This window comes from Lycium ferocissimum, chromosome 5 (assembly GCF_029784015.1).
Source record: "Lycium ferocissimum isolate CSIRO_LF1 chromosome 5, AGI_CSIRO_Lferr_CH_V1, whole genome shotgun sequence".
Lineage (NCBI taxonomy): Eukaryota > Viridiplantae > Streptophyta > Magnoliopsida > Solanales > Solanaceae > Lycium > Lycium ferocissimum.
The window spans coordinates 32,482,859-32,506,060 of record NC_081346.1 but is presented as its reverse complement, the minus strand read 5'-3'; the positions used below and the strand labels follow the sequence as shown (position 1 = coordinate 32,506,060).

The 23,202-nt window shown below is 40.6% G+C and overlaps 1 protein-coding gene across 1 annotated transcript; it reads left to right on the top strand.

Moving 5' to 3' along the window:
- The first annotated feature begins 13,362 nt into the window (after nt 1–13,362).
- LOC132056722 (pentatricopeptide repeat-containing protein CRR2, chloroplastic-like) lies at nt 13,363–15,465 on the top strand. Its single transcript, XM_059449037.1, has one exon. It carries the CDS (start codon nt 13,529–13,531, stop codon nt 15,356–15,358), a length of 1,830 nt encoding a protein of 609 aa, XP_059305020.1. The 5' UTR covers nt 13,363–13,528; the 3' UTR covers nt 15,359–15,465.
- Nucleotides 15,466–23,202: the final 7,737 nt, after the last annotated feature.

Here is a 23,202-nt window from a genome sequence, read left to right as displayed (position 1 = left end):
TCATATGGCTCCGTATTTCTGATCTGGTATGGTTTGTTTGTACTATTGTTGTGGTATAGATCTGATTATAGACTGGAGTTGATTGTGGATTAGTGGCTCCACCTAGGTTGAGGACATAGATTTGTGATTGTTGATTTGAGATTGTTGAAACCTGACAGACTTGTGGTTTAGAAGCTTCACCTAGGCTTATGACTTGGAAGGCAAGTTCCTACATGACGTACGTGTGGATGGAAGCCTTTGACATCTTTGGGATAATGTGATTCGTGATTATGCTTGATTGTTTATCTGCCTACTTGTTCATTTCTTTCTTCATATATGTGAACTAATTATTGTCGGCCTATGATGCCTACCAGTACTTGTTGTTTGTACTGATGCTACTCTTGATGTACTCTTTTTTTTAGTGCAGAGTTTGTTACTAGTTCCAGTCCCGTCCTCGAGAGTGATCGGATTCTACTTGACAGAAATTCCAGGGTGAGCATTTAGGCTAGATCCGCAACCGGGATACTCTTTCTTTGTATTTAACTATCTACTCTGTACTCTTGAGGCAGTATTGATATTTTGAGATTTGTACTTCCTATCACACTTGTATCTATGTAATAGTGGCTCTTGTACTAGTCCAGAACAGATTGTGGGGTTATTATTACTTTCGAAATTATTATTCATATGATTTGAATCTGTTAGCTAAATTATTGTTTATTTCCGTATAATTTTCACAAATAACTAAAATGATTTGGGAATGGTTCATCTACCTAGGGGGATAATGTAGTTGCCATCACGATTCATGAATTGGTCTTCACATCGTACTTATCAGCACTATACTTCAAAGAACTGTATCTGTGGTGTAATGACCAAACCGTTATGGTTCTTTTGACCCATTTACCCCCGTTGACCCTTTCCCGATCCCTATTAGTGTGATTTTGACCTGCAGGGATGGCTGGCGCGGTTCCTGAGGTAGTCGAGCGAGTTTTATGATGAATTATGTGAAATAGAGCCTTAAAGTGAAAAACAGTTGATCGATAGTTGACTTTTGAGTAAATGGACCTTTTTTGAAAATATGTCGATTTCGAGAGGTCCGGGTGGTCGATTAGGACTTGTTGGGATGTTCAGTTCGGTTTCTGAGGCACTCGGGAGCGTTTTGGGTTATTAATAAGATAGTTGGTCTTTGACCATTGAGTGTTGACCCGGTCAAATAGACCTCCGTTAGGAATTTTGAGACCACGAGTGAGTCCGTAGCACATTTTTATTTATGGTTGCATGTCTAATTTGTATCTGGGAGGCCTCGGGTGATTGTCGGGTTTTGGGAATGGGTTAGTGAAAAACCAGTATTTTTTTGTGTCTGGTGCCTGCTGTGGCGGCACCTCGTACGCTGTAGCAGACCCACCTCGGCGAGGCCTGGTCCGCTATGGCGAGATGTGTGGAATCATAGTGAGACGCTACAGCGGACAGGGCTCTGCTATAGCATACTCGCTTTGGCGATGGCTGAACCGTGGTAGTGGGTTCGCTGTAGCGGACACTCTACCATTGCGGCAGGTGACATGGACCAGAACCCTCTTTAATGCTAAGCAAAACCTTTCATTTCCTATTCCCACATTTATTGATCCTAAGTGTCTTTGAGGCGAATTGAAGAGGTTCTAAGTAGATTTCTCTTAAGGGTAAGTTTTCTAACCTTGATTTCATTCATTTACCTTTCTTAAGCACGAATCCATGATAGAAAATCTATAGAAACTTAAAGAAGAAGATGGGTTTTGACACTTACTTCATTAATTGATATTTAGTCTTTAAAAATGAGATTTTTTGATAGATTTGACTAATTTAAGCATGGAATTTGATGAATTAGTGACCAATAGCTTGAATCTTCCATTATTGTTGATGAATTGAAGGATTGAAAGCTAGGGTTCATACCCAAATTGGGTGTTTTGACTTGAATGATGAAATTAACCTATTCTTGAGTTAATTTAGCAATTGAGGAGTAGAATTGAACTTCTAGAATGTTGGGTTACCAATTCTTAATTTGAAATACCCGGTTTACCTTATGGGCCCATTTTCCACATTCTTTCTTAGTTATTTTTTATTCGAACGACAGTACAACAATATGGGTATCGTTGCTTTTCATTTCTAACTTAGAATTCGATAATGGATATAATTTAAGTACTTGGAGGCTCTCCGGAAAGGCAAGGCAAAGGTTTGATTGTTCGTGCCTCAAGCTCGGCAGTTAGATAGGTTATGGCTTACCTTCTAGTTAGACTTTGGTTAAGCATATGTAGAGTTAGTGATTGTCAGAGAAAGCATGTTACACATTCGGGTATGAAGTTGGGATCAATTACTTAGGTTTGGTATTGTTCACTGATTTACGGGCTTGTCGCTTCTTTGTGATTTATTGGCTTGTCACCATGTTTGTCATATTGAACTTGTACTTAGTCGTTATATTGTGATTATGATACGGTTGTCTCTTACTTATTTTGACATTATCATGGATAGAGGAAAGGACTTGACTTGATATTGATATTGATATTGATATTGTAATATGTGTCCATATGTGGCACGATTGGGATTGATTTAATACACTTGATATTGTTATTTTGCATTGCCTTCATCCTCATTTCTATGATACATTAATATTACCTGTGATTGGTGTTGATGATGATAAGTGAGAAGGAAACATCCGTGATTCTTGGGACATATTTGATAGCGTAGCCATCTTTGGGTTGGGTGCGAAATGGCTAGCAGCGTGGTTGGTGTTGTGGAGTAATCTCTGGAATGTGCACGAAGTGACTGATACATGGACTTCGCGGGTCCCCCATGGGTCTTGACTATCGATACGTGGAGATATTTCGTCTGTAGCATGTACGTACGGTGATTACCCTGTTGCATTCTTTTCTGAGTGCAGAGTACGTGACAGGTTCCACATCCTCTTATCGCGATTGATCCCGAGGCTTTGCTGTTGAGTGTCTAGGGTGACCATGCCTGATGGATCCGCAACCTGGAGACTCCTTTTTTATACTTGTCTTTTCTTGCATTCCGAGATAGTATTCGTATTTTGAGACTTTGTATTATTCCAGACTTGTAGTTGATTAGTAGTGGCTCTTGTATTGTACTCAGTGCAGTTCCTTGGGGATTATATTAGTATGGTATTCTGCACTTATTATTATTTATGTCTGAGACTTGTATTTCTATCTGGGTTTGAATTTATGTTTGAGGGACGGGTTCACCTACCAAGGTGGGAAATGGTAGGTGCCAACACGACTAAGTTATTTTGGATTGTGACAAGTTGGTATTAGAGCCCTAGGTTACCCGATCTATAAGTACAAGAGCATATCTAGTAGAGTCTTGCGGATCGGTACGATGAGCTCCGTACCTATCTGCGAGAGGCCATGGGACATTTAGGAAACTTTGAATTCTTTCATTCTTTCATGCTACTTTATTCAAATTGGTATTTAGAACGTTGGAGTTGGTATCTGATTCACTTCTATTGTCTCACAGATCGTGGTGCTACACCAGCCAAGAGTGGGGCCCCTGTGGCTGGACAGTGGTGTGCTAGATTAGCTTCTCCAGAGCGCCAGACCGCACGAAAGCATGCAGCTGAGGAAGGGATGGGGCCTGCTCAGACTCACCCCGAGGTTATGTCCGACCCAGTATTTCAGGACAGTATGGCTCGTATCCTTCTACATCTCAATGGTCAGCATACCATGGTGATGCCACTACTCCGGGTGGATCACAGACGCAGCAAGAGAGAAGACTTTTGAGCAGGGACAGAACTGGGTATGCAGCCAGCTACTGCCATGGCCCTACGCATTGATGGTATTCCAGCCCCTGCAGATGCTCCTAGGCCTATAGAAGGCCAGGTCTTGACATTTGGGGATCAGGAGCTTATTGGCAAATTCTTGAAGATGGAGCCGTCCAGAATCTTTGGTACGCCTAGAGAGGACGCGTACGAGTTCATTATGGATATGCATGAGAGATTGTACAAGATGGATATTATGAAGTCGCATGGTGTGGATTATGTGTCTTTCTAGCTTAACAGGGATGCGAAGACTTGTTGGAGGTCGTTCATTGATTGCAGGCCCACTGGTGAAGTTGTTCCCGAGCCAGGTTCCCTGGATCTACATGTTCCTAGCCGAGCCTAAATGGATGAATGAAGAAGCGCGCCCGAGTAGACTTCAAGAGCTCTTGCTCGCCTATCCTCCTACTTTTATTCTCGGGGGTCATAGAAAGATACGAACCGCTACTCTTTAAACGGTTGGTGTGGCATTAGATTGTTGAAAATGAAAGCGGCTTGTCCTCACTAATAAAAAAGAGCAATCCCTCCCCCTTCGTTACCTACTTTTACTCATTTCTTCGGTATACCTCAATACAAGACAAGCGTAGGAAAGGATAAACAATCAAAACCGGGCTATTGCCCTATCTAAGCAGCTTTCCCCTCTCCTCTACGAAAGTAATCTTTCCTTCTTAGAGAAGTACGTGCCCCATACTTTGAGAGGTCAACCGAGGGATGAGTTCATCCACTTGCATCAGAGAGGTGTGTTTTTGGCTGAGTATGAGGCTCGATTTCTATTCTTGGCATGCTATACGACGCAGTTGATTTCGACCGAGGCAAAGAAGGTTAGGAAGTTTGTGAGTGGACTGGTGCTTCCACTTCATGTCACTTGTCTTCAGCTTATAGCCTTAGGGTATTCCTTCCAAAGTCATACAAGTGATCACGCCGCAGTGTCGAGTCGGCTAAGGCCCGATCCTTGTGGCAGCGCAGAAGAAGCCTCGTTAGTATAGTAGATACAGTGGGTCCAGTTCTAGAGGTGGGGGCAGTCATCCAGGACCTATCAACCACAGTTTAGCCACCTTATTCAGTCAGCGCTTCAGGAATATTCAGGTGGCCCTTCTAGATAGAGTGATTATGGGTCAAGGCAAGCTTCCGAACGTTCATTTCATAACCAGTAGACCAAGGTGGTTACTCCGGTTCCTCAGCTTTAGTGTTTCAGCCTTCGCCATCTAGAGCTTGCTTTGTTTGTGGTGATCATAGGCACATTGCGAGAGAGTGCACCCAACCCAAATAGGATAGGACCTAGCAGGGTTACAAACCCCAAGGACTCCGGCATCTTCTGGTAGCCAGAGTGGTTCTTCAGCTACGCGGTGTCGTGCTTCTACAGGCGATGGTGGTTCGCATTCCTCTAAGGGTGGTTATCAGTTGGGTAGAGGTGGTTCTCAGGCCTCCAGGGGAGTAGCTCAGTCTAGCCAGAGTGGCCGTGGTGGTGCTCATTGTTATGTCTTTCCCGGTAGGCCAGAGACCGTTGCGTTTGATGCTGTGATCTTATTTGATCCAGGGTCTACTTTCTCTTATGTGTCTGTTTATCATTTTGTTGGTTAGGATTTGACTTGTGACCATCTTAATATTCCTATTTCACATGTCTTTTCTAGGTTAGAGATTCAATAGTAGTTGATCGAGTCTATCGGTCTTGTTTAGTCACTTTTATGGGTTATGACACGTGGCTAGACTTGGTGATATTGGATATGGTAGATTTCGACATTATTTTGGGTATGAGTTGGTTGTCCCATTACCATGCGATCTTGGACAGTCACCATAGCCATGCCAGGTATTTCTAAACTTGAGTGGAGGGGTACTCCTAGTTCCCCCCGGAAGAAGATTATTTCCTATCTCCGCGGGAAGAAGTTAGTTGATAAGGGGTGCTTGGCCTACTTGGCCCATATTTGTGATACTAGTGTTGATTCTGTCGCTTGAGTCTGTGCCTGTGGTGTGCGAGTTGGCGGAGGTATTCCCTTTTGATTTGTTAGGTATGCCAACTGATCGCGACATCGACTTTTGAATCGATCTAGAGCCGAGCACTTGCCCTATTTCTATTCCGACATATAGGATGACACCTGTCAGGTTGAGAGAGTTAAAGGAACAGTTGCAGGATCTTTTGAGTAAGGGTTTTATCAAACCAAACGTCTTCCCTTGGGGTGCTCCCGTGCTATTTGTGAAGAAGAAAGATGGGACGATGCGGATGTGCAAAGATTACTGCCAGTTGAACAAGGTCATCATTTGAAATAATTATCTTATTCCTCACATTGATGAGTTGTTCGACCAGCTTCAAGGTGCTTTTGTGTTTTTGAAGATTGATTTGAGGTCAGGTTATCACTAGCTGAAGATTCGAGTCGAGAATATTCCAAAGACGGCCTTTAGGACTCATTATAATCATTACCAATTCCTTGTTATGTCTTTTGGGATTACGAATGCCCCGATAGCTTTCATGGATTTAGTGAATGTCATTTTCAAGCCATACTTGGATTCCTTCGTCATAGTCTTCATTGATGATATCTTGGTGTATTCGAAGAGTAAGGAAGAGCATGAGCGTCATTTGCGGATTGTCCTTGGGTTATTGAAGGAAAAAGAGCTCTATGCCAAGTTTTCTAAGTGTCAGTTCTGGCTTGATTCAGTGGCATTCTTGGGCACGTGGTGTCAAAGGACGAGATTATGGTTGATCCCAAAAATATCGAGGCTGTTAGAGATTGGGCGAGGCCCACATCAGTGATTGAAATTCGTAGCTTCGTGGGTTTGGCTAGTTACTACCGTCGATTTGTGAAAAGGTTTGCTTCTATTGTTTCTCAGCTGACCCGATTAACTTAAAAAAGGTTCTTTTCTAGTGGTCCGATGCTTGTGAAGAAAGCTTCCAAAAGCTCAAGACCTTGTTGACTACGACCCCGATTTTGGCATTACCCGTGGAGGGTAAGGATTTCTCAGTATATTGTGATGCGTCTCGTGTTGGTTTGAGCGTCGTGTTGATGTAAGAAGGCAAGGTCATTGCCTATGCTTCGAGACAGTTGAAGATTCATGAGAAGAACTATCCTACTAATGATTTGGAATTGGTAGTGGTAGTCTCGCTTTGAAGATTTGGAGCCACTATTGGTATGGGTTCCATTGTGAGGTATTCACTGATCATCGCAGTCTATAGAATTTTTTAAGTCAGAGAGATCTCAATTCTAGACAGCGTAGATGTATGGAGCTACTTAAGGATTATGATATCACTATTCTATACCGTTCGGGCAAAGCTAATGTGGTAGCTAATGCATTGAACCGAAAAGCAATAAGTATGGGCAGTTTAGCTCGGTTGATTTCTTCGGAGCATCCTTTAGCCATGGAGGTTTAGACTCTGGCTAACAATCTCGTGCGACTCGATATTTCAGATTCGGTCAGGGTTTTAGTATGTGTTGAGGTAAGGTCGTCTCTCTTGGAGCAGATCAGGGCACAACAGTTTGAGGATGCCAAGTTATGTAAGATTCGTGATAAGGTGTTGGGTGGTGAGGCCAAGGAGGCCGTGCTTGATGATGAGGGGGTCTTGAGATGAAGGGGATGCGTGTACGTTCCTCGTGTGGGTAGTCTGATTCGCTTGATTTTAGAGGAGGCTCATAGCTCGAAGTATTCGATTTATCCAGGTGCGACTAAGATGTATCGTGATTTGAGACAACACTACTGGTGGGGTACGATGAAGAGAGATATTGGAGATTTCATCGCTTAGTGTTTGTCCCGAGTAGAAGTGGGAGAGGATTGCCACAGATTTTATTGTGGGTCTTCTGAGGACCTTGGGCAAGTTCGCTTCAGTTGGGGTTATTATTTATCGGTTGACTAAGTTTGCTTATTTCATCCCAGTTCAGGTTACTTATAATGTAGAGAAGTTGGCCAGGATTTACATCCGAGAGATAGTGTGATTGCATGGGGTTCCTATTTCCATTATTTTCGATTGAGGTACTCAATTTACCTCCCATTTCTGGAGGACCTTACACGATAAGTTGGGTACTCAGTTAGATCTTAGCACTGCGTTTCATCCATAGACTGATGGTTAGTCCGAGAGGACTATTCAAGTGCTTGAGGATATTTTGAGAGCCTGTGTTATTGATATGGCGCCGTTCGAGGCTTTATATGGTAGGAGGTCTCATTCTCCTATTGTCTGGTCTGATGTTTTTGAAGTCGGACCTTAGGGTACAGATTTGCTGAGGGAGTCTTTGGACAAGGTGAAGCTTATTTAGAAAAAGCTTTTGGCAGCTCAGAGTAGGCAAAAGATGTATGTGGACCGGAAGGTTTTAGATTTAGAGTTTATAGAGGGTAAGCAAGTTCTTCTGGACCATTTGAGATTCTCCGTCGTGTTGGTGTTGTTGCTTATGAGTTAGCCTTGCCACCAGGCATGTTAGGTGTTTATCTGATATTTCTATGCTTCTATGCTGAAGAGGTACCATTCAGACGGGTCTTATATAATTCGGTGGGATTCTGTGTTGTTTGATGAGAATCTGTCATATGAGGAGGAGCCTATAGCGATCTTAGATAGGCAGGTGACAAAGTTGAGATCCAAGGAGATAGCTTCTATTAAGGTGCAATGGCAGCACCATCCTATTTAGGAGGCCACGTAGGGATCGAGTCCAATATGCATTCCAGATATCCTCAGTTGTTTGCTGACTCAAGGTACTTTCCCCCTTTCTTTTCCTTGTGGCTCGAGGACGAGCGATTGTTTAATTGGTATATGATGTAACGACTTATTTGGTCGTTATGGTATTTTTGACCCATTTACCCCCGTTGACCCTTTCTCGAGACCTATTAGTACGATTTTGACTCACGAGGATGGGTGGCACAGTTCCTGAGGTAGTCGGACGAGTTTTATGATGATTTATGTGAAATAGAGCCTTAAAGTGAAAAACGATTGACCGCTAGATAACTTTTGGGTAAATGGAACTTTTTCAGAAATTCATCAATTTTGAGAGGTCCGGTGGTCGATTAGGACTTGTTGGGATGTTCGCCTTCGGTTCCCGAGGCACTCGAGAGCATTTTCGATTATTGGATTACCATTAGGTGTTGACTCGATCAAATAGACCTCCGTTAGGAATTTCGAGACCACTACTGAGTCCGTAGTGCATTTTTATGTGTGGTTGCATGTCTGGTATGTATTTGGGAGGCCTCGGCTGATTGTCGAGTTTTGGGAATGGGTTAGTGAAAAACTCGCATTTTCTGGTGTCTAGTGCCCGCTGTGGCGCCACCTTGTACGTTGTAGTGGACCTGCCCCGGCGAGGCCTTGTCCGCTATGGCGAGATGTGTGGAATCAGTAGTGAGACGTTATACGGACAGTGGCTCACGAGCGTACTGTGGCGACGGATGAGCCACGCGGCGGATTCATTCGTTTATACGACACTCCCCACCGCCGCGGGTGACGTGGACGTAACCCTTATTTAATGCTAAGTAAAATCCTTCATTTCCTATTCCCACATTTATTGTTCGGAAGTGTCTTTGAGGCGAATTGAAAAGGTTCTAAGCAGATTTCTCTTGAGAGTAAGTTCTCTAACCTTGATTTCATTCATTTACCTTTCTTAAGCATGAATCCATGATAAAAATCTATAGAAACTTAAGGAAGAAGATGGGTTTGACACTTACTTCATTAATTGACATCTAGTCTTTCAACATGAGATTTGTTGATAGACTTGACTAGGCTAAGCATGGAATTTGATGAATTAGTGACCAATAGGCTTGAATCTTCCATTATTGTTAATGAATTGAAGGATTGAAAGTTAGGGTTTATATCTAAATTGGGGGTTTTGACTTGAATGATGAAATTGGCCTATTTTTGAGTTAGTTTAGCAATTGAGGAGTAGAATTGAACTTCTAGAACGTTGGGTTACCAATTCCATCTTTGAAATACCCGTTTACCCTTATAGGCCCGTTTTCTCCCATTTTCTTAGTTGTTTTTTATTCGAATGATAGTAGAGCAATATGAGTATCGTTTCTTCTCATTTCTAACTTGGAATTCATTAATAGATAGACTTTGAGTAATTTGAGGCTCTCCGGAAAGGCAAGGCAAATATTTGATTGTCCGTGACTCTAGCTCGGCAATCAGGTAGGTTACGACTTACCTTCTGGTTAGACTTCGATTAGCGAAGCATATGTAGAGTTAGTGTTTGTCGGAGAAAGCATTTTACGCCTTCAGGTATGAAGTTGGGATGAATTACTTAGGTTTGGTACTGTTGACTGATTTGCGGGCTTGTCACCTCTTTGTGATTTATTGGCTCATTGCCATGTGTGTGATATTGAACTTGTACTTAGTAGTTATGATACGATTTTCTCTCGCTTATTTTGACATTATCATGGATAGAAGAAAGGACTTGACTTGATATTGATATTGATATTGTGAGATGTGTCCATATGTGGCACGATTGGGATTGATATGATACACTTGATATTGTTATTTTGCGTTGCATTCATCCTCATTTCCATGATACATTGATATTACCTGCGATTGGTGTTGATGGTGATAAGTGAGAAGGAAACATCCGTGATTCTTGGGACATATTTGATAGCATAGCCATCTTTGGACTATGTGCGGAATGGCTAGCGGTATGGTTGGTGTTGTGGAGTCATCTCTGGGCTCTGTGCGGAGTGACTAGTACTTGGACTTCGCGGTTCCCCCATGGTTCACGACTATCGAGACGTGGAGGTATTCCGTCCGTAGCATGTATTTACAGAGATTACATTTGACCAGTGCATTTCGTATCATCATATTTCACTTGCATTGCATTTCTTATCATTATATAGTACATTTCCTCTTGATTCCTTGGTTTATGATTCATTGAGTTGCTGCATATGGTGTTTACTTAGATACCTGATGGACTTGAGGATTAGAGACTTCCCATTTGTGACTTGATACTACTATACTTGAGTTATTGTTCTTAGACTATGTTGTGTTTGTACCTGATTGTGAGCATGTTAGTCTTTAGTTTCTTCCTTTATATATGTCAGCTAACTGTTGTCGGCCTATGATACCTATCAGTACATAGTGTTCGTACTGACACTACTATTCTTTTCTGAGTGCCGAGTACGTGACAGGTTTCACATCCACTCCTCGTGACTGATCCTGAGGCTTTGCTGTTGAGTGTCTAGGGGGAGCATGCTTGATGGATCCACAGCCCGAAGACTCCTCCTTTATACTTGTCTTTTCTTGCATTCCGAGATAGTATTCTTATTTTGAGACTTTGTATTATTACGGACTTGTAGTTGATTAGTAGTATCTCTTGTACCGTACTCAGACCAGTTCCTTGGGGATTGTATTAGTATGGTATTCCACACTTATTATTATTTACGTTTGAGACTTATATTTCTATTGTTCTATTTACTTTATCTGGGCTTGAATTTATGATTGAGGGACGGCTTCGCCTACCAAGGTGGGAAATGGTAGGTGCCCACACGACTAAGTGATTTTGGGTCGTGACAGGTGGAAGGTCTGTTGGGATCACTCCCAAATCTAGAAGACTTGGCAGCACAAGACTTGACATTCTCATCATGTTGCTTTTTTTAAATTCACCTATGATCGTCGACCTTTGAACAGATGTGGTATTGTCATCATGATCATTATCGTCATCTCCATCATCATCTCATCTTCATCAATTCCATCTTCTACTTCTTCATATTCATGTTCAGATCCTCTTTGGGAAGCTTTATTTTTCGAATGTGTCTCATCATCATCATCGTCTCCATCTTGAGTAGATTTCTATTGAGAATGTGTATTTTTAGCTCCTTTTTTGTAATCTTCAAACCTTGTTTCTTCTTTTACTTGAGAGTTCTTTGGCCTCTGAGCCCTCCTCCTGATCTTTGGATTGCTTTTCATGCTGACTATGACTTGGAGATTCATTTGTTGTTTCACAAATACTCTTGCTTGTTCATAATGATCTAATGACGTTTCATCTTAGTTCTTTTACAATCTCTAGTTGATGTTGTAGTATAGTTTTGATAGTATAGTTTTGATTTTTTTTTTTTTTTTAGTTGGAGCCATTTTATCTACACACATGAGACAAACAGAAATCTATCAATTAATTTGTGCATCATTCAAAATAAACAGGGAGAGAAAATTACAGCAGTTAATCAAACAAGTACAACAAATATTGAAGCTGTTGCATCAACTGAGAAACCTGTTGCAATAACTGAGGTAGTTGTTGCAATAGATTCAATTCTTGTTTGATAATATCAAACAGCTGCAACAACTTCCTCAGCAATTATATGAATTTTTCGAACAACTGAGTAATCTGTTGGAAAAATCAAAATAAATGCAAATCCCTTTTTCCTAAATCATAGAAGGACAACAAGAACAAGAACAACAACAACAACAACAACAACAAAAATGTAAATTTCACTACAGTGTATGCTATTTACAAACACACAACCACAATAAATTAAACAAATACACCAAATAAGGGTTTCTTAAGCATGCAATCTCAGCAGCCGTTTGATTTTGTCAAACAAGTGCTGAAGCTGTTGCAACAACCACTACAATTGTTGGAAAAAATCAACAAAAGTGCAAGCCTATTTTCCATAACCCTAGAGGAGAACAAGAACAAAAACACCAGCAAAATTATAATTTCACAACCACCTACACTATTTACAAACATACACCAACAACAAGTGAAACAAACACCCCAAATAAGGGTTTTTTAAGTATGGAACAACAAAATAAACAACATTGAAGAGAATCCCATGTTCTTCTTCTTTTTCTTCTTTAACCAAAATCACTATTTTCCATGCTTGATTTCAAAACCCTAACTGTTGTACCAAGTGAAAGAGAAAAAAAATTACCTGAGAATCTAGAGAATGCAGAAACAACAAAGATAGAAAGAGAGAGAAACGATAGAGGTTTGTGACGCAGAGGAAGAACAAGTTCGTCGGTTTCAATTTTGAAGAGGAAGAACAAGTAGTGAAGACCAGTGGGACGGTTGGTTTTGAGCAATTTTTGATGATGAAGTGATTTTTTTGATTTTGAAATAAAGGGGTTTTGGTTTTGATATAAATGGATTTGGGGTTAAGTTGGAGCTTTCTTTGTATTTTTCAAAAGTTTAGGAGGTTTTCAAAAATCATATTTCAGACCCCACTTCACTTAATTAGAATTTTAAGTGGGTTTTGACATTATCTAGTCAAACTTGTCACTTTTTTTTTTTTAATTTAGAGACTTGTTTGATACCTTTAGGTAAATCTTCTCATAAAACCACCTGATTTTGGTGGATGTCCAGGAACCAAACTGGTTGTCACCCTAATGGTTTCCCCATTTGGTTGGTGAAACCAAATGTAACACTCTCTCTATTTCAATTTATGTGAAACTATTTAACTGGACACAGAATTTAAGAAAGAGAAGAAGACTTTTAAACTTGTGGTGTTAAATGTGTCACGTATAGTTTTGTGGCAATAAATCTTTTCATAAAGGTAAATTGTTTCCAATTATAGAAAGATGTCATTCTTTTTGGCACAGACTAATAAGGAAATATGTTCGCATAAATTAAAACAGAGAGAGTAGTAGATTGGGTTTCCTATAAATAGACCTCTCACTTCCTATTGAGAACAAATCAAGAGAAGAAATCAAATCTTTGTACAAGTTTCTTATCATATTCTCTTGCATTTTAGTTTTTATTATTTTATAACAATCCTAACGGTTATAAATTTATATATTAAAACTTACTGTAAGTAATGTAATATATGCAGCAACCTGTAGGCTATTACTAAGCAAAAAAATTCCTTCAAATGAAATCAATTATTACAAGTTGGTCGGCTCGTAAGCAGATAATCATAGGACGCCTTATTCAAATTCATTACTATCATCAACACAACTTATTTTCACAAAACCCAACTCAACATTACGCTTCTCTTCTCCAATCTTGCATTGCTCGAAAAGCAGTTGAGCCTGGAAAGCAGCTTCACGCGCATCTCTGCCTCACAGGTTTAGGCTACAACATCAATATAGCAACAAAGCTCGTTAATCTTTATTGTGTTTGTGACAAATTGTCGAATGCCCATCACCTGTTTGATAGAATTCCTAAAGGAAATATTTTCCTTTGGAACGTTTTGATTCGTGGGTATGCTTGGAATGGACCATATGAGGCTGCAATTAATTTGTATTATCAAATGCTTGATTATGGTCTTGTTCCTGATAATTTCACCTTTCCGTTTGTACTTAAAGCATGCTCGGCGTTGTCAGCGATTGAAGTGGGGAAGGATATACATGAACACGCGAAGAGAACCAAGTGGGATAAGGATGTTTTCGTGGGTGCCGCCCTTATTGACATGTATGCTAAATGTGGTTGTGTTGGTAGGTCGAGGGAGGTGTTTGACAATGTCGATGAGAGGGATGTAGTTGTTTGGAATTCAATGCTTGCTGCTTACTCACAAAATGGTCACCCTGAGGATTGTTTGTCTTTATGTGGTGAAATGGCATGTGGAGGCGTTAGACCCACTGAGGCGACCTTGGTGACTGCCATTTCTGCTTCTGCTGATGTGGCAGCCCTTCGACAGGGAAGGGAGCTTCACGGGTATAGTTGGAGACAGGGCTTTGACTCTCAGGACAAAGTGAAGACAGCGCTTGTGGATATGTATGCCAAGAGTGGGTCGGTGAAGGTTGCTAGGATTTTGTTCGAAGGACTCCAGGAGAAAAGAGTTGTTTCTTGGAATGCTATGATCACCGGATACGCAATGCATAGTCATGCTAATGCAGCACTTGGCCTGTTTAATGAGATGGTTGGCAAGGCTCAGCCGGATCATATAACTTTTGTAGGGGTTTTATCAGCTTGTAATCATGGAGGTTTGTTGAGTGAAGGGAGGATGTATTTTGATTCAATGGTAAAAGATTATGGAATTGAACCAACCATTCAGCACACTACATGCATGGTTGATCTCTTAGGTCATTCTGGTCGGTTGGATGAGGCTTATGGACTTATAATGCAGATTAAAGTTATCCCAGATGCTGGTGTCTGGGGTGCATTTCTTAATTCATGCAAAATCCATGGTCATGTGGAATTTGCAGAATTGTCATTAGAGAGGTTGATTGAGCTTGAGCCTGATGATGCAGGCAATTACGTGATCCTATCTAATATTTATGCCCAAGCAGGTAGATGGGAAGGTGTTGCAAAGCTCAGAGAACTAATGAACGAAAGAGGTGTAAAGAAAACGACCGCGTACAGTTGGATTGAAGTTAAAAACAAAGTACATGCATTTCTCTCTGGGGATACATCTCATCCTATGTCTGACAAGATTTATGCAGAGCTACAGAGCTTAGGAGCACGAATGGTACAAGCTGGCTATGTCCCAAACATTACACCTGTTTTTCATGATGTAGAAGATGACGAGAAGAGCAGAATGGTGTGCAGCCACAGTGAAAGGCTAGCGATTGCTTTTGGACTAATTAGTACACCCCCAGGGACAAATCTATTGATCACCAAGAACCTCCGAGTTTGTGAGGACTGTCATGTTGCAATCAAGTTTATCTCAAAGTTAACGGAGAGAGAAATCATTATCAGAGATGTCAATCGCTATCATCATTTCAAAGATGGCATTTGTTCTTGTGGAGATTATTGGTGAAGTGGGTTCAGGAATTTCAGTGTCTACTAGGGAGATGAGAAACCAAGTGCTCCTTGAAAAAGAATTGGCTTGTCTAACTGAGTAAAATGGATAGTCATGATTGTTTTGTCAAATCTAAAGATGCAATCTTGTAAGGGCCATGCTAAGACGTTGAATAGAACTTTGATTCGTTCCTCGATTAATATCTATTGCCACACTGATACGCTCAAATTACACCTTTTAATGGCATAACGCGGACGTTGTCAAATATAGTAGCCTAACAAGGTTGGGGTCGAATCCCATAGAGAACAATATGTAGACGTTTAAGCAGATTAAGAATTATCACCAACAACAGTTAGGCCGAACGCATCAATGATGGTTTTTAAATATGGTTTTGATAAAATACGAAAATATAAAATCTAATCTAGAAAGCAAGTAAATTGATCAATGGCCACAAGAATGGAATAAAGAAAACTATTTCTCAAGTAACGATCCAATATATTTCACGAATTACAGATAATGGTAATATTATGTTACTTAGCCTCGGATAATGGCTCTAAATTAACTTCTCCCGAAGATTAACTAGACTACCTAATTGAATAACCCTAAAGCAATTAGGAGCATTAAGAACACCCGACTATGGCTACAAGTGGTATCGCCTATTCCTAGGTCAATTTCCATTAGATGAGGGTTAACGCCCCAAATTCATGTTAATTATTTCATCCCAACCCCGTTCTTCCTCTTCCGAGTTTCAAACAAAGTAAATGGGCGAGTCCTAGGGTTAGCTACTCCCTTGAGAAACGTTGGAGAACAAGAATAATTAAAATAACAATAACTTACTTGATTGAAAATAATGTCGATCAATAAATAAGCACAACAAGAGTGTCAATCTCAATTGTCACCAAGAAATTCCCATAAACAAGGGTTGAATAAAAAAGAGAAAATATACGTAGGAACCCTAGCCTCCAAACGCGTGTTTTATGCCAAAAATAATTTTACAATGCTCCCAGTTGGCTTTTAAATGAACTAGAATAGAAAAAATCGTCAAAATCCAAGTTCTGCTCGGACTGGGCCTGAAGACCTTCAGCGTTAACGCGTGAATGACGTCAGCACCACTGCTCTTCTTCAGCGCGATCGCGTGACACACTCGCGCGAACGCGTAGAGTCACTGACGCGCGTGGGCGCGATCACGTGTTGTACCTGTGCGAATGCGCAGGCTTAATTCCCAACCAAAATTTCCAGAATCTCCAGTTGTTTCAGTGATCAACTCTTTTTCCTCTCTTCCGCTTGTTTTCCACACTTAGGCTCTAGGGACCTCGTATTACCTGAAACATAATAAAAACACGTAAAAATAACACAAACTTGCTTGAAACACAAGTAAAAACCGCCATTGAAAGCATTAAATGTGACGTAAATACGCGGCACATCAACACCCCAACTTAAAGTCTTTGCTTGTCCTTAAGCAAGCCATACAACACAATGACTCAATCTACCACCTAGATATCACAGAGTAATAATGTCTACATTGGTTTTGACTCTGAACTACCGTCATGCACGTTTTTTTTTCTTCCAAGGACCACCCCATTTTTCTATTTTCAAACAATATGCACAACTCAAGAATGCTACGACTAACAATGATGCTTCAATGCATGACATTACATTATCGGACATATTATGATGCACACAAACGCTACTTTAGGCGGTCACTTCATTTTGATCAATTCTCATCCTTATGCCCTCACATCGACCAAAGAATGTCCCAACACACATACATACAACAATAATGGGACGAAGATCAAAGAGAGGAGAAAAACACTCACACTCACAAAGAAGTTCATATCTACACATGCAAATACCATAAGCTTGCCCTTATTTTCTATGCTTTCATCCCAGGGTCGTTCAGTCGTGATCACGTTATGACTTGTTTCTGGCTTGTAATGTAGGCTTAGGGACGGGTAAAATACTTTTTGGATATTAGTGACTAACCTTCCTTGAACATTACAACATCTCCTCACCTTAATTCACCTCTTATTCAACCCCTTTTTTTTCTTTCAAGTTTTCGACCTCGATATGGTTTTATTCCTAATCAACTTACAATTCTTTTTGTGTTACACTTTTCTAATTTTTCTCTTTTCTCTTTTATTTTTTTTTAATTTTTTTTATATATATGCAACCACCACATCGAAACCCAACTAGCAAACTCCACCACCCCCACTTATGTTTTTAACATCTACTTCACATTTATTTCACCCCCAACTTAGGCATTTTGCCTCATCTCTCTAGTATCATCAAGGAGGGAACGAGTGCGAAGATGGATTGATTTCACAAAGGGTAAGGTTTCATTATTGGCTAGCCAAGAAAAAGGTCAACAGGCTCAAAAAGGGAAACTATGGATATTTACAATCACATGGTCAAGCTTATATAGGAAAAGTGACTATTTATTCAAAGAAAGCCTAAGAGCATCTCACAACCAAACCAACTCTCGGATTCAAACATGACTAACTGGGCAAGTTCTAGATTATACATGCATAAATAGAACAAAACTAACAGCTCACACACACATTGGCATAAGGACGATCATATACAATTGTGACCTCCTAGGTATTCATTCGTTGCACCCAATTCCCTAATAATATAATAATGTCATACAAAGATTCAAGTCATGTCAACCAATAGTTAGTTCTGAGTATGCATTTTTCAAAATTTTCGAGGGGTCCAAAATTTCCAACAAACAACATGCCACAGTTACAGAATAATACCAAATAAGTCAAAACTAATCTACTCAACCTAAGCAACAACCTAAACATGTCAGTTTCAACAAAATAAAACCCCTCAGGAAAAGAACTCTGGCAAAGAAAAGCCGAGGATATTCCTAAACACATATTTACAATACAACAATACCAGATAACCCACTCCCAACTAAAAAATTTGTAGTGTCCCCACCGCATCACATAAGCATGAAAACAAAATTAGGCATACCTGCTAGCACTAAGTGCTGGAATCATCTCTGCTCACCCTGAGCTGGAGCTACTGGGCTCTGGCATGACAAACTCTTCCTCATTTTCCTCCTCATTATGTGCTCCACATACACCCCTCAGAACACTCATCATCTTGTTCAAAAACTTGCTTCGCATTTTGGCGTGCTCTCTTGCTTTTTTCTGCCTCCTCTCCATCTTACCCTGTTTTTCCTTTATATTCTTCAGCTCCTCTACTACACTTGTTAATGTCGGACCACCAGATCTAGAAGGAGCTGTAGATGTGCCCTCTCCAGATGGGAGACCAACCACTAGCTGCTGAATCCGAGTGTCCACCCTATGGACCTGGGTGGAGATATACTGAAAAGGCCCGATGGCCTCTGCGGTGGCGGCAAAGGTGGTATAGGCCGAGTAGGAGCAGGCGCCCCATCAGTGGAGGGGGGGGGGAGGGGAGTCGAATCCAATGCAGTAGAGGTGAACTGCCCAAATGACGGGTTGCTACGTCAATCTTTCTTTTCTTCGCATTTCGGGCCTCTTTCTTCAATGGATAAATCGGTCTACTGGGCCCTTTTTTTTTGTCACCTGGCCTCGTGGGCACCCCATCACTGGAGCATAAATAGGTGATCAACGATGGGAAGAATAGACTCTTAGTCCTTTCAAGCACCACCTCCCGTATTTCTTGCATAATAAGCCTCCCCACGTCCATGGGCAACCCTTCCATCACAGCATAAATTAGTTTAGCCCTCTTAAGGGGCACCTCTGAATCATGTTTAGAAGGCAACACCCTGGATGTCACAATATCTAGCTAATTTTTGGCATCAGCAGTGAACTCTGTAGAGTCAATCTTTCTTTGCATGGTGGTCAACCACTTTGGTTGCTCCCCACCGTGAAGGTGGGTCACAAACCATTGTTGCCGCATTTGTTCGTACCTCTGTGCCATCTCACTGTTATCACCATGCTACAGATCGTAGTAGGCATTGATTCAAGAAGCATTGCACAAGACATCCACGCCTCTCACTTTGACAATCACCCGATCTGTAATGTTCGCCTCTGCAACATTTGCATAGAATTCCCTCACAAGGGTATAATTTGCCTTGATTAGTCCATCCGCAAAGCGTATCCATCCGCTTGTTACCAGCATTTCATAGAACTCGGGCATCTTTTCTTCCAAATTTTTCGTTACGATGCCCCTTTCTTCGATGAAGCTCTTTTCCAGCAGTCTATCATAGAGCTTAGAACATTTTGCTGACTGAAAGGTGGTGGCCTCGTAGTATTCAATCTGGGGCACTTGGGCAACATTGGATGTTGTAGCCATTTTTCAAGCTTAAGTACCTACAAAATGAACACACATGTCGAACATAAGTATGGATACCTAAAACAATGTATAATGAGGCAATTAGGCCAAAGAACTGGGTCGCAAAAGTTTCGGGCAACTCTGTGCGAGCATTCTGTTTTTGCACTGCATATTTTCCTTCAGCGTGTTCGCACAATAGAGGGGCGCGATTGCGCTAGTTTACATTTTTCTTTATGAACGTTCGCGCTGAGGACCAGCGCGATCGCGCCGAGTCGGTGTCAGTCCAGAATTTTAGAAGGCATTTTTACAAACAGGTTATGGGCATGATTTTGGGGCTTCGATTTTATGATATTAATCACGTATTTTGCCCCAAATTTTGCAACAAATTAACACCCAACTCTCAACTCACATCACTCAACAACTAACTACAATTTTCATGACAAGAAATTCGACAACATCAAATTTTAATGCTTAAACAAGTGAAAGTAAACAATTTTCTTTCACAATTTTTAACACAAAAAGATGATAAAAACAACCCTATGAACAAGAGAATGAGAGAATCACATACCTTGTGGTTGCAAGTTGAAAAATTCTTAAAGATTTGAAGTTGAGTTTGAGAGAAAAGGGAGAGAAATGGGAGTTATTTTTTTTTTTCATTTAGCCGTTTTGTTTTTGTTTGATACCCCTTTTGCTTCTGTTTTTAACCCTTTGCTTACCTGGAACCTCCGCATTGGCGCGTTCGCGTGGTCAACCAGCGCATTCGCGCTGAATTTTTCTCTTTTTTTATTTTTATTTTTTTATATTTCAACGCGTTCGAGCCGGTTCTCCTACGCGTTCGCGCAGAGGTATTTGAGACCCTTTTTTCCATAGGGAAAACACATAACCCCCCCCCCCCACCCCCAACGTATACGCGGATTAATTATGACGCACCTAACCTTTGCGGGCGATCTATTACCCCCCTGGCCTTATTTTTTCTGTATTTTTGTACCTTTTTTGGCTGACGTGGCAAAAAAAAAAATTAATAGTGAGTGAAAACAGTAAAAATAGTTTTTATATTTTAATAAAAGTTATTTTTTTTAAAAAAAAACCCATTTTTTTCTCTTTCTTCTTCTTTCTCCTCAACCACCCCCACCGCCGCCGCCACGCCGCCGCCGCCGCCAGATAATGATTGAACATATCCCGTTCGTGAAATCATGGGCAGATTGAGAGCAATTTCTACATTGTTGTTAAATTTCATTCCCCATGAATTTTCATGAAATTTAACAAATGGCAAGAGGAGCGGGTTGGACAATTTCCATGAAATTTAACAAACAACAATTTTCATTGTTGTTAAATTCCGATCCATGATTGAACATAGCCGAAAGGAAGAAATTGCACGGTTGTCCTTCAAATGGGTGTCAATAGCAATTTCTTCAAATGGGTGGGGGGGGGGGGGGGGGGGGGGGGGGCAACAAAGAGCGACGGGCGGGCGTTCATCTCCCTCGAGTTTTTTTTTTTTTTGGGGGGGGGGGGGGGGGTTACCCCTTACTAGTGAAAAACTTCAACAAAAACTTTCTAAATAAAATCGAATTCTTGATTTCTTAGAAATTAATACTCCACAGAGAACACAAAAATTTGAGCATGGAAATTAGTAAGGGGGGAAGGCAATTTCTAGGATGCGTTTTTTTTCCTTTGTGCTAGAATGCTATGGAAAATAATAACAGGAAAAAAATAGGAGTTTGAGTCAAGTTGTGAAGCCCCCTGAATTTCGATTTATGATGAAATTGAATGTGTGTGTTAATGGAGGAAGAAAATGGGTTGAATGTTTCTTGAAAATAAGCTCTTTATGATTGATGATTAAATTGAACGTGTGTGTTAATGGAGGAAGAAAATGGGTTGAATGTGTGTGTGTTAATGGAGGAAGAAAATGGGTTGAATGTGTGTTGTTAATGGAGGAAGAAAGTGGGTTGAATGTGTGTGTGTGTGTTAATGGAGGAAGAAAATGGGTTGATGAATTTCTTGAAATGAAGAAGAAGAAGAAGGGTTTAGTGATGAAGAAGACAAAATTAATGGTTAATTAGAGGTTAATTAGTGTAAATATAATTAATAAAAGAAAAATCAAATGAAAAAAAGAAAGGAAAAGTGGCAGTGACGTGGCACCAATGTGGCGGAGAGTGTGCAACACTCTTGCAATCGGGCTTCAATTTTTTTTTTTGCCACGTCGGACCAAAAAAGGGTACAAAAATACGTAAAAAATAAGGCCGGGGGGGTAATATAAGGTTAGGTGCGTCATAATTAATCCAAGTATACGTTGGGGGGGGGGGGGGGGTTATGTATTTTCCCTTTTCCGGATCGCGGTTTCGAAATGCAAATTGTTGCCCTGCTCTAAAATTTAAAAAACGATGGGTTGCCTCCCACCAAGCGCTTGATTTAACGTCGTGGCACGACGGTTACCAACGTTACCGCTTTTCTCGCCATTTGGAGCTTATGAATTGGGCACCCAACTTGGATTCAAGTTTGTGACCACGAGCGGCGGGGGGTGGTAAGTAGATGAACAAGCCAAGCATAATATTTTTCATCTTACACTTCTTGGCTTTCAAGTGAGGAATGTCATTTTGCCGTCTTGAGCTTTCAAATTGCAAAATATATGGCATTTGAACTTCTTGAATTACGACATCCTCTTCTTCCCCCGGATTGGAGTCAACAACAACCATATTTTTCAGAACAAAGGTTGACTCCGATTTATTTTTTTCTTTGGCATCCTCAATAAACTCATCTTCATGATTGACCCCCAACAAAGGGATTACTTTTTCAAATTGAGCATTGGGGAGTTCATATTGATTCTCATCTGGATCGAATGCCCATGGCGGATTTTCTTCTTCTGTCATCAAACCAAGTTGGAGACTAGTTTCCAAGTATTCTTCCAAGGCTTTTTGATTTTCGTTACCCTCATTAAGCAGACATTCCAACATGAGTTCGAACTCACCAATTTGGCCATGCTCACAATATAAGTCAAAATCACTACCAAACAAGTTTTCATGGAAAGATGCCATTTTTTTTTAATTTTCTACAAATAAAGTAAAACACAAAAAACAACTATACAAATATTCACAGGTTCGGTTCAAAGCAAGTTAGCTTATTTCCTAAATTAGCCAAAATACGCCAATTGTTCCCCGGCAACGGCGCCAAATTTTGATACGCTCAAATTACACCTTTTAATGGCATAACGCGGACGTTGTCAAATATAGTAACCCAACAAGGTTGGGGTCGAATCCCACAGAGAACAATATGTAGACGTTTAAGCAGATTAAGAATTATCACCAACAACAGCTAGGCCGAACGCATCAATGGTGGTTTTTAAATATGGTTTTGATAAAATATGAAAATATAAAATCTAATCTAGAAAGCAAGTAAATTGATCAATGGCCACAAGAATGGAATAAAGGAAACTACTTCTCAAGTAACGATCCAATATATTTCACGAATTACGTATAATGGTAATATTATGTTAATTAGCCTCGGATAATGACTCTAAATTAACTTCTCCCGAAGATTAACTAGACTACCTAATTGAATATCCCTAGAGCTATTAGGAGCATTAAGAACACCCGACTATG

What these genes read in the sequence shown, in the direction of transcription:
- LOC132056722 (XM_059449037.1), top strand. Translation starts at nt 13,529, where the DNA reads ATGAAATCAATTATTACAAGTTGGTCGGCTCGTAAGCAGATAATCATA.